This window comes from Panthera uncia, assembly GCF_023721935.1.
Source record: "Panthera uncia isolate 11264 chromosome B2 unlocalized genomic scaffold, Puncia_PCG_1.0 HiC_scaffold_24, whole genome shotgun sequence".
In the NCBI taxonomy this organism is placed as follows: Eukaryota; Metazoa; Chordata; class Mammalia; order Carnivora; family Felidae; genus Panthera; species Panthera uncia.
This window is the reverse complement of record NW_026057580.1, coordinates 109,237,207-109,249,394: the sequence shown is the minus strand read 5'-3', so window position 1 is coordinate 109,249,394 and position 12,188 is coordinate 109,237,207. Positions and strand designations below refer to the sequence as shown.

Here is a 12,188-nt window from a genome sequence, read left to right as displayed (position 1 = left end):
CACGTAGGAGTTCTAATTGCTCTACATTGTTGATATCGCCAACGAAAAAAAAAAAATTAGCGGGGCGCCTGGGTGGCTCAGTCGGTTAAGCATCCGACTCTTGGTTTCGGCTCAGGTCATGATCTCATGGTTTGCGAGTTCAGGGTCCGCATCGGGCTCTCTGCTGTCAGCGCAGAGCCTGCTTCGGATCCTCTGTCCCTTCCTTGTTCTGCCCCTCCCTTGCTCTCTCTCTCAGAAATAGACATCAAGGGGGTGCCTGGGTGGCTCAGTCGGTTAAGCGTCCGACTTCGGCTCAGGTCATGATCTTGCGGTCCGTGAGTTCAAGCCCCGCGTCGGGCTCTGTGCTGACAGCTCAGAGTCTGGAACCTGTTTCAGACTCTGTGTCTCCCTCTCTCTGACCCTCCCCCGTTCATGCTCTGTCTCTCTCTGTCTCAAAAATAAATAAACGTTAAAAAAAAAAAAAAAAGAAATAGACATTAAGAAATAGAATGATTTTGAGCATTTTTCACATGCTTATTTGCTGGTTACCGTATTTCATAAGATCCTTTCTGTGTTAAAAAAAAAAAAGTTCTATTTCAAAAACCTTTCAACCCCACCTTTTTACACAGGCTGATCACACAATGCTGCTCTTTGGGCACCACCTGATCGAGTAGATAGGAAGACCACAAATGCAGGTTCAAAATGAAAGCTGACTTACCCCCAGTTGCATTAAATCCTACCACTGGTGGGAATGAATAATTTGTTTTTGGAATCAATACGTATGGGTACCATATTTTTTCCCTAAGTCAACATGCATTTTCAAGTCTTCACCATGTACGAGAAGTGACCATATTGCACAAAGCTCGGAACAGAGGGGGAAAGGCCTACTTTGGGTTCAGAGTTTCACTTTTGGTAGTTTTTTCTCCATATGTTACAAAAATGGACCCCTTCAAAAATTTAATTATACAATAATGCAAGTTCAGTACAGTGAGTACAAGAGCAGAGAGAGAAACAGACAAAGGTGATCCTTCGTTTCACCTCCCAAAGGTAATTTTTTTTTTTTTTTACTGATTTTTTAAAAAAATTTTTAACATTTATTTTTAAGAGAGAGAGAGAGAGACACGGGGCGCCTGGGTGGCTCAGTTGGTTGAGTGTCTGACTGCCTCAGATCATGATCTCGCGGTCCATGAGTTCGAGCCTCACGTCGGGCTCTGTGCTGACTGCTCAGAGCCTGGAGCCTGCTTTGGATTCTGTGTCTTCCTCTCTCTCTGCCCCTCCCCGCTGGTGCTCTCTCTCTCAAAAATAAAATAAACATTAAAAAAAAATAATAAAAAGAGAGAGAGAGAGAGAGACAGAACACAAGAGGGGGAGGGGTAGAAAGAGAGGGAGACACAGAATGTGACGCAGGCTCTGAGGTGTCAGCACAAAGCCCGACGTGGGGCTCGAACTCATGAACTGTGAGATCATGACCTGAGCTGAAGTCGGACGCTTAACCAACTGAGCCACCCAGGCGCACCCCCTAAATAGTTCTTAAGGGCCTCTTATGTGCTAGCTCTGGGCTAATGGCTGGGGATTCAGCAGCGAATGAAGGCAAAAAGCCTACATTCTGGTGGCAGAACACAGGCAAAGGAGCAATCCTAGAAGACGTCGTATGGCTCTAAGTGCTATGAAGAAAGACAAAGGGAGATTTATACAGCGTGGTGAGGGAGGTGTCCGTGGGAAGGCGACTGAGGAGAGCCACTCCCGGGAAAGGAGCTGTGCATGTGTTGGTGGCCTCTCAGCAAGGAAAAGTGGATCCTCAGAGAAACAACGATCACTGAGGCTGACATCACACACAGGCCCAGAAGACATACGGACACAGCCAGATGCCAGTATCGGGCTCCAGGGCAGTGAGTGAAGGAGAAGGCATAGGCCCTCAAATAGTACGGGTACAACTGTCTGCTACGTGTGACCTTCAGAAAGCCACTTCTTACTCCCAAGGTCAGTTTTCTCATCTGTAAAAAGGGTATAATACAGGATTAGCTATCTTACGTGGTTGCTGTGGGGGAAAAATGATAATAACTAACTACTGTTGGACAAGGACAGTCCATAAATAGAATCTTTCAAGGAACACAGAGAAACTATTCCAATATTAATAGGTTTTTAATCAGTGAAGTTACCTTTTTATGTATGCATCATATGTGTAATTTTATTTTCATGATGCACAGATATTCAAATTTATTTCTCAAACCGAGTATAAGAAAAAGCGCTTACATTAAAAAGGTATGACCTCAACTCAGTAGTCAAATTTAGTATCAAACAGTGAAATCTCTCTGGTAAGAAATGAAAAAGTGTCAGAGTCACCGCTGTCACACATTGCAAACGCACCTCTGTCCTCCCCTGGGCTCCAGAGTCCTTGCGCCCTGTGCTCTCAAGCGTCGAACAGCGCCCCCTGGAGGGAGAGCGCTTACCTGCTTCCCCTGATGGCTGAGGGACTCAGATCCGTCACCTGTGATTCAATAAGGCCATTTCTTTTCGGACGTTTGAAAAAAGGGCAGAGCTGTGGGCCCTGGGAAAAGGCTAAGATGTAAAGTAAAGCTGAACGTGCACATCCTGTTGTCTCTACAGTGCTGTCCATGGCTGTCGTGACCAGGAGCTGTAGAGGAGGGCCAGCCCACCGGGATGAGATGAGCTTACTCAGCAAGGGCAGTGCCTCGCGGCACTCCTGAGTGCTGTTGATTTTAATTGGCAAGGTAAAATAGTTTCACACCAGTCCAAGTTACAGCTGCTTTGTGTTTTTCTTTTCTTTTTTTAATTTTTCCTTTTTTAAATTTTAAGTGGTTTAAATTCCCAGGTTTTGATAAAATTGTGACGATCATCAGTCCGTTGAGAAAAATTCATGCGTAAACCTTGTAATGCGAAAGCTGAATTTAAGCATCAAAAGAAGAGGGCGTTAACGGTCTTTTGCTATAAATGACCTACTTCAATTTCTGTTTTCTTCTCCGGTCTTGGGGAGATGAAGATTTGGAATATTTCTTTAACAACAAAACAATATGGAATACGGAACTGAACACGTGCAGGGCACTGCAGATTTAACCATAAAATAAGGTTACGGTAATAAACTTGTCACACGCAGCACAACCGGATTCCGGGGGAGAAGAAACCGAGTTAACCAAACGGAGGGATCTGCACAGAGACCAGCCTTCCGAAAGCCAGAGAAGAGGATGTCGTCAGTCTGCAGCACTGTCCAGGGGGACGTGTGAACCCATGTGGCAGACACATTTCACCTCTGTGGGAGAGAGGCTGAATTCAGCTTAATTCAATAATAAGACTGCGATTCTGGACTTGGAAGAGTGGAGACTGACATCCTGGGTCGTGGTGACACTAAGGTCGCTACTACAAGGTACTGAGTGGACTGCTCCCTACTAACATGCATTCTTCCTCTGCAGCTGAAACAGTTGTAAGATGATCAATGTGTAATTTGCTAGTTTGGAGCTGCATTCATTTCAACTAGGTATGATTTGGAGTTTTCTGAATTCATTGAGAAACTTATGTTAATGAAAGGAGAAGGAATATTTCAAATGGCATCTATTTTAGAAAAAAAAAAAACCCTTTAACTTCTTTGGAAAAAATACCTTAAAAAAATTTTTTTTTGATGTTTATTTATTTTTAAGAGACAGAGATCAGAGCACGAGCGGAGGAGGGGCAGAGTGAGAGGGAGACACAGAATCCAAAGCAGGCTCCAGGCTCCGAGCTGTCAGCACAGAGCCCGACGCGGGCCTTGAACTCATGAACCAGGAGATCATGACCTGAGCTGAAGTTGGACACTCAACCAACTGAGCCACCCCGGTGCCCCAGAATAAATACCTTTTATCAAGTAATTTAGAAACAAAAGGCCCATCAGACTCATCTGATTGAAAGTTCCCTGCTTCCTAAGACCCACACTATACAAATTAAGGCATAAACCCAGGCCTGCTTCAGGGTACAAACCTGGGAAAAAGCTGTATGTGGTGGTGCAGACCCTGTCATACAAGTGAGTGAATAACTGAGGGGAATCTAAGCTCAGAATTATTTAGTTGCCCAAGGAAATACTGCTATTTAGAGCAAAATTAAGCCTAGACCCCCACTGCCCGCAGTGACAAATGTGCAAAAAGTATTTGTGGACAGTCCGTGTGACAGACACTGTTTTAGAGAACACAAAAACAAGACAGTCTTTGTTCTTAAGAAACATGAAGGCGAAATTTGTTTCAGCAATCTTTCCCCCAAATTCATTTATTAATAATTAACGTGTCAATTACATAATTCCATTCTATTTATTAAAGCAAGTCTCGTGGCCCTACTTGCAAACACCTCGTAAGGGTAGTTATTATATGTGCTTGCCTGAAGGTAGAAAAGTGCTATTTCATAAAATACACTGCAATTAGACATTTTCACACATTTAGATTGGACTCATTCCATTTGCATATGTAATAATGCAGACTTTAGTAATATACATTTCTAAAAAATTTCCTTCTTCACTTCATAGAAACTTTTTTCTTAATCTCTAGTATCTTTGATGTGTTTCCAAGCCTGAATTCCCCAAATGCTCCTCGTTCCTTGAAGGCAAGTAGTTTGTCTTTTGGTTTCCCCAGTGGCTTTCTGAATGAATGAACCAGCAAGGAGGGTACATCTATGGCGTGGGAAATAACACCCCAGTGACTATGTGAGTGGCCTCTGAAATCTCCCTTGGTTTGAACCCAGGCCCTGTCACCTACTAGCTGTGAGATCGTGGGTCAATTACTTAACCTGCTCATTTGCAAATGGGGACAATGTGAGAGCTTCCCATTAATTAAGCAAATGGGTGAGTCTGCCCGAATTTGAATCCTGGCATGACCGTGGCGTATCCTGGTGAAGCTGTCTCTGTTTCTCCATCTGTCCAGGGGTAAATGGTACCCGTCCTGTAGTATGCCGTGAGGATGAAGTGAGTTAATCTATGGAACACACTTCAAACAGGACCCAGGGCACAGTAATGGATGTCGGCTGTTACTACTAAATAACAATTTTGCAGAAGTCGTTTCTGACAGTAAGAAGACTTAAAAAAAGATCGTAAGGTATTTTCCTCTGAGATCTCTTCAAAACAAAACTAACAGAGAAGACACTCATCCAGTTAGGAACAGAAACAGAAGATGAAAATAATGGCCTCTGTGGCTCACACACAAGTGATTCTTTTCAGAGATGTTAAAACACGTAGCATGAAAATGCAAGCTGAATGTCTGATGACTAATTTGAGTAGCTAATTAAGACAAGGTAGAATAAAATACTTATTTTGGGTCCAGTTTAAAAAGATCAAGTTTAAAAAGATCAACAAAGAGAGAAATGCAAAGGTAAGGACACTTACTGAATTGAGTAATTGTGTTACAAGCGCTAATTTCCTGTCATTTAGTGCTTGCTGGGGAAAGGAGAATACAATAAGGAAAGGCCAACAATTCGGAGCTGAAGGCAGAGTCCCAGGACACTGATTTTCAGCACACGGCATTTGGAGCCAGTCAAGGAACCCAGGAGGAGGCACAGCTCGGGGTGGACAAGAGCAAGCTATCACTCGGGAGAAGGAATGACAGAGAGGACAAATCTGAGGGCACCTGTTTTCAAAATGAAGAAGTGTTGAGTATGGAAATGATCTTCCATATTCTAAATGGTTTCTAATATCAACCTGAACTCAGTATTTATGCCTGAAAATAAATCCCTTCTTGACCATATAACCAAAGTGTGATGTGGTGGGTCCAGTGGGCCGCATGGATATAAAAGGCTTCAGACAAGAAGCAAGATTTAGACTTGTAGAATATTAGAATTGGAAGCAAATTCTAAAGTAACACGATCTAATTTTCTCATTTTCTAGAGGAAAGGTAATTCCCAAAGAGTAAGCAATTTTCCAAGGACACTCAGCAGTTTGGATGAGAACCCTCACAGGTTCAGTGTTCTTAAATTATGAATCTTAATGTTCAATTATTCCGGAAAACTGAGGGTTTTACTCAGAGAAGAAATCCATTCTATAGAAATTGCCTTTCCTGCTATTAACTCCAATAGCATAAACACTTTCTTAGCTCTTCACAAAAGACTCCTCAGACAGTCAAGCTTCCATCTTCCCTTATTATGAGAACAGTAGAGGATGAGGTTGCAAGAGTGAATTATTTAAGAGAAGACAGACCAATTTTCAAGATTATAAGAAGCCCTTGTGAGTGTTAGCGGTCAAGTCCCAGACCTTTAGCCACTCCCAATTCTGGGAGCACAAGCCTGACCTGTCTCCAGTTACATGCTGAGCACAAGTCCACATTTTCTGTGTATATCACAACTTACAGACTGCTTTTCTAACTTTCACTAAAGTTTCCTTCTTTTCACAACAGCCAAGGAAGCCTTGAAGACGCCCGCTGAGAGGAGTTGGTGAGCGGGTGTGCTCTCTCACAACCGGGTGACTCACTGACCTGCCTTAGGTCAGCAACAAACTTCTTCGTGCCGCGGCTTCCTGGGGCTGACAGGGAACAGGGCAGACTTACTGTCAACTGGGACCTGAACTCCTAGGGCCTACTGAAATTAAGATCTTGGAAAACCATTAATGATATGGTGTGAAGGGAATCAAGCAAAACATAGTCTATATCCACCCTGACTACATGCATGTATTGACAAAGGCCGGAAGGGGCCAAATAAAACGTTTTTTTTTTAAGTTTATTTATTTTGAGAGAGAGAGAGAGAACAAGCAGGACAGGGGCAGAGAGAGAGGGAGAGAGAGAATCCCAAGTAGGCTTCAGGATCTGTGCTGAGCCCGATGCGGGGTTCGATCCCAGGACTGTGAGATCATGACCTGAGCCGAAATCAAGAGTCGGATGCTTAACTGACTGAGCCAGCCAGGCACCCCTGTTTTGGGTGTTCTAACATAGTTTCCCTAACAACAGAGATAGTTGGAATGTAAAATAACAAAGCAATGTAAGGCAAGGAAGCAATGTTATATTGGGAGTATTGAATATTGGATAATATTATAATCTTTCAGAAAGAGATCTTCCAAGATAAGATAGTATGTTGATAACTCAATTTTCAAACCGTGAAATACTATAAACAGAAAGAAGGCATTTTTCTGAGAAAAACCAGGTGAGAAATACCAGGTGAAAAGCCAAGAAGGTGCTAAGGCCTCATAGAACCATCTAGCTTTGTTAGGCACACACTCAATGGCTGGAGAGGCTCAATGAACCCCAACAGAGCTCAATGGTTTGCTAAACAGACACAAATGTCTTCAGAAAATAAAACTTTATTTAACAGGAGGAGACCCGACTTTGTTGTTGTTTTACTAGAACCTCCTAGTGGGCATTCATCGTCTCCACTTGGAAAATTCCTGATATTTTCAGAAGTGAGGAAACTCTGGGAATTGTGCCAGATTATCTCATTCTCTCTAAATTATCCATTAATGTCTAAGTTAAATAAACAAAACATAAAGAAGGTGCTAAATTCAAACGCCTTATTGCCAAAAGTGACTTAGAAAAAATATGTATCAGGTTAAAAACCTTGATAAAAGGATTCTACATGTACATGAAAAAACATACATCGATTTCCAGGAAGGCAGATGTAAACAGGGCATCTTGGCATAGTCTCATTTATTTTTCCACTCGTCTCATCTCCCCTCCCCCCTTTTAAAAGACTTTACTTTTAAGTAATCTCTACACCCAACGTGGGGCTAAACTCACAACCCCAAGATCAAGAGCTGCACGCTCCACGGACCGAGCCAGCCGGGTGCCCCCTTATCTTCCTTTTTGAAAGACATGCCCATTTCAGGCTTTGTTCTATCTTCTAAGAGTAAGACCAGTAATGACTGAAAAAATGAGAACTACTATTTATCAGATATAGCACTTTGGAGACAAACTGGGAGCAGGTGTAATGGGACGACATCTGTCTGAGTAGTGAGCACATTGTTAAGGGGGCACAGTAAGAATCCAACATAATGAAACCCAAGTTTTAAATCAGAAACTTTTTGAGGACAAGGCCTGTGTCTATTTCTCAACGAGCATTTCAAACGACATCACAGAAACTAAGATTTACTCCTTCATTAATAACACACATATTAAGAGCATTTACCACAGTGTCTGATGCATGAATGCTTAATGAACACTTGCTATAATTATTCTTCCCATCACGATGGGCAACTGAAGGACTGTGGGTTTGCATTAACCTCACCAACCCGCCAGGTAACAAATAATGGGATCTTACAAGATGTTTATAATATGAAGACCTCGAAGGACTAACATATTAACAAAACCTCTACAGCCTACTGCGATGCATTTTTGAGAAACGTCGTTTACCTTGTGGTCCATACTGGCTCATCTGCGGACCATAAGTCCCACTTGAGTTACTCTGCTGAAAGCTACTGATTCCAGGATGCATCTGGCCTCCAGGAGAAGGATGAGGCGACATGGATGGTCCTGTCTGTTGAGGTCCATATTGAGACATCTGAGGGTTTCTTTGTGTGCCTGCCATAAAACCTAGGTGGGAAATAAATGGAAATATGTAAGTGTAGGTGACAAAACGGATATGGGATTGTGTGGAAGGTGGACACGAAGAAGACTGGCACTGTGCGACTCCCCTAAAGAAACATCTAAAGGTATTTCAAACCCAAAGTGGAGGATCTGGAAGGGTCCCCTGGGGCTCCCCTAGTCCTAACTCGGAACGCCCATTAGAGTTCCCGGGAACCCAGTGGATCGTGAACTAGGGAAAGGAGAAGAGGGAGGAAGGGCGAGCAAGCTTAACCTCTCTTGGAGATGAGGCCCCTACCAAAAGCCACAGGAACACCCAGGACCCTCTTATCCTGAGAGCCTTCCATTCCTGCCAGGCTGATCTCCGGGATGCATGTCTCCCGCCACCCAAACATCCTGCCCTTCTTCTCAAGGCCAGGCCAGTACCTTTCTCTCCTCTGCACGGAACTGTTCTGCCCCCCTGGTCTCCTGAGCAGCCACTGTTCACCTTGACTCCTAAGTGCTGCAGACCTGAACCCTGATTCAGACCACTGCTTACAGGTCCGCTGTGAACAACGGGCGGGTCTGAAGTGGATCCTGCTGTTTCAGAACCCTGACTTCCTCCCGTAAACCTGCCAATGGCAACGGCACTCACCCACTGTCCCCGCCAGGCGTCAGCCCCCACCCGTTTCCTAGGTGTGCGCCCATCCTGTTGCCTCTGCTCCCCTCCATTTCTCCAGAAGCTTGGCCAGCGCTCATATCCCCCTCCCCCAACACTCATCTCCAAGCCTCTGCGCCACCCACCCCTGCTTTGTTCCTTTCGCCTCACTTTCACAAAGCTGCCAGAACCATCTCTCAGGAATAAAAAAAGAAATTAGAGCATATCTTTCCTGCATGAAAGCCCTCAAGGCTTTCCCGTGAGCCCGGGAACCAAATGCAAACCTCTGACCATGGCCTGCGGGCTCCTCTGGGGTCAGGCGTTCGGGTCTCACTCCAACCCCATTTCCTATGGCTCCGGGCAGCTACAAAGCATGGCTCCAGAGAATGTTCTCCCACCTGCCGATGCCTTCTCCTCTCCAGGGCTCTTCCCCGGCTGCCCACCCCGACGCGGAACCACCCTGGCCATTTCTCACTCGTGTTTCTTCACGGCACTTCTCATAACCTGCAATCGTTTCCCCGTATTTTCAACTCACTTAGCCTCTCTCTCCCTGCTAAAAATCTGCTCCATGAGGGCAAGGATCATGTCTGTCTCAGTGCTGCATCCAAAGTGCCAGCAGAGTCTGGCACATGGTGGGGAACTATTTATTGAATGGATGATTATTACATTCCTCATGCGCCCAACAGAGCGCAGAGCACAACAGAGTAGGTGCTTAGCAGGTAACTATCCAAACGGATAAAGAAAATACATCTTTAAATTATGCAGGACCATAACGTCAAGGTACATCCAGTCATCAGCAATTCGGGCAAATATAAACAAGCATGTAGAATGAACTGTGAAAGACTCATTTGGACAGAGTAGCCCAAATCAAGACATGTATCTAAAAAAAAGCTAATACCGTCAAACTAACATACTAACAAAGGGCTATCTGAATAACAGCTCCAGGAACCCAGGAGCTTGGGTTAGTCAGAGGTCTCACGTGTCAGGTGAAGTCTCTAGTTTCCTGCAGAGTGCGCAGGCGGGAGTGGGGTGGGGGGTTGGGGGGAGGCACGGGAAGAGCCCAGGACAGTAGCTTCTAGAGAGAGTCTACTGAGGCAGCTGGAGGGAAGATGATGCCCCGATCCAACACCAGCATAAACTTGGGGGGGATAAATGAGGCAGGACATTTACCGAGGTCATGGTTTATATTTCAGCTAGGAAAAAAAAAAAAAAAAAAGATCTTTCAACATTGCTTCATCTTAAGAGACAGAATAAAAGTAAGAAGAGCTATTCCATTTATTTATAAAGATAAGTCTTATGAAATTGGGCTCAACTGGCAGCTCCTAGATATAAATCATCATAGAAAATGTTTGCTTTTTCAAATCTGAAAACAAACAGAAATCAGAGCACTAAAATTACTATAAATGATTGCATCTTAAGATGTTTCATGAAATATTTATCTAAGCTTTACTATAAAATTCTCGAGAGTTTCATATAGAGTCCTGTTTAATAAAAAATGTGTTTAAATTCCATACAGATTGTGTGGGTTTTTCTTTCTTTCTTTCAGAGAATGGCCGCTGTCTTCTTCATTAGTTCAAGAAAATAACACAGGTCCTTTTCTGGGGCATTAAATTCCACTTCAACCATGAAAGTGTCCATGCTGAAGGATTTAGGACCTCGGATAATATAGTACATCCTCAGGTTATTGCTGCCTCTGGGACACTTAATAGGCTTAAGGTTTGTTCAAACGAGTTCTAAGAATTCTTACCCGGGCAAGTTATTTCTTTATTTCTGACTGTTTACTCAGTCCTTAAAAATATAGATGCCACATTCCACTTGAATTCCCTCACTCATCACTGGCATTTTGCAGAAAACCAAGTTTACGAAAAGATTCCAAGAGACGAGGAACACTAAGACAAGTTCGAGCAGATCATGTCACGACATCAAGTTCCACAACGCAGACACAAGGTCCTAGGGGTATGGAATCCACCTCCTTCCACAGAAATTAAAATTGGAAATCTATTTCTTTCTGTGGATGATTTGCAATGGCACCGCTTACAAAAGCGTCCTGAAATCTTACTTGAGGTTTTCGGAGAGACTCCTCTCTTTCCACGTGTTCCCCAGGAAGATAGAAGAAGGTGACATCACTTGCGTGTCTCCCTTCTTAGCTGTGGTCATCTAATGGCACTCAACTGGGAACACGAGGCTGAGACTACGGTCTGGTTTGCGTCACTAGCTCAGAGTCTACTAGTAGAGACGGATACGTAAATAAACACATTTACAAGCGTGTACTGATCGAACGAGCTTTGTGACCTTCAGCAAATCCTAATTTATCCAAGTCTCATCTTAAAATGAAGAAGGGGCTGCTGTAGGATCAACTGGGACAGTGTGTGAAAATGTTCTGTACTGTGAAATGCGATACAGACAAGGAACCTGATGATACTTTTCTGGTTGATAAAGTGCCACAAATATCTTTTAACTCCTGAACACCTCATATACGCAGATGTCCTTTCTAGCTAGAATGAACAAGCTCGTTTTTATGCATTTGTTTTTTATTTAAATGCGTGGAATCTATGTTACTCTAGTACTTGCGTAACTTTACAAACTCCAAATACGATAGGAAATTTTAAGACGGTATACAGTTGTCTCCCCTTACCTGCGGGCTTACGTTCCCAGACCCCCCAGGGGACGCCTGAAGCTGTGGATAGTGCCGAATCCTATGTATACGATGTTTTTTCCTATACAAACATACCTATGATAAAGTTTAATTTGTAAACTGGGCACAGTAAGAGATTAACAGCAATAACTAATATAAAATAGAACAATTTTAACAATACACTGTAATAAAACCTATGTGAACATGGCCTGTCTCTCAAAATACCGCACGGCACCCATGCTGCTCCTTCTTGGGATGATGTCAGGTGACACGGTACCTACACTAGGAGACGAAGGGAGGTGAAGGACGCAGGTGTCGTGACATGGCGTTAGGCTACCACCGACCTTCTGGCCATCAGAAGGAGGACCATCCGCTTCTGGAGTGTGGCTGACTGCAGGCAGCTGAGACCCCGGGCAAAGCAAAATCACTGATGAGAGGTAGTGGCGGCGGGGGGGGGGGGGGGGGG

The 12,188-nt window shown here is 43.9% G+C and overlaps 1 protein-coding gene across 7 annotated transcripts in view; it reads right to left on the bottom strand.

Moving 5' to 3' along the window:
- Nucleotides 1-12,188, bottom strand: part of ARID1B (AT-rich interaction domain 1B) — a 443,672-nt gene that overhangs the window by 64,732 nt on the left and 366,752 nt on the right. For all 7 annotated transcript variants that reach the window (XM_049653111.1, XM_049653112.1, XM_049653113.1 and 4 more), the window contains one exon: nt 8,280-8,459. In XM_049653111.1, coding sequence (XP_049509068.1) covers nt 8,280-8,459 — 180 coding nt within the window. The remainder of the gene's footprint in view (nt 1-8,279; nt 8,460-12,188) is intronic.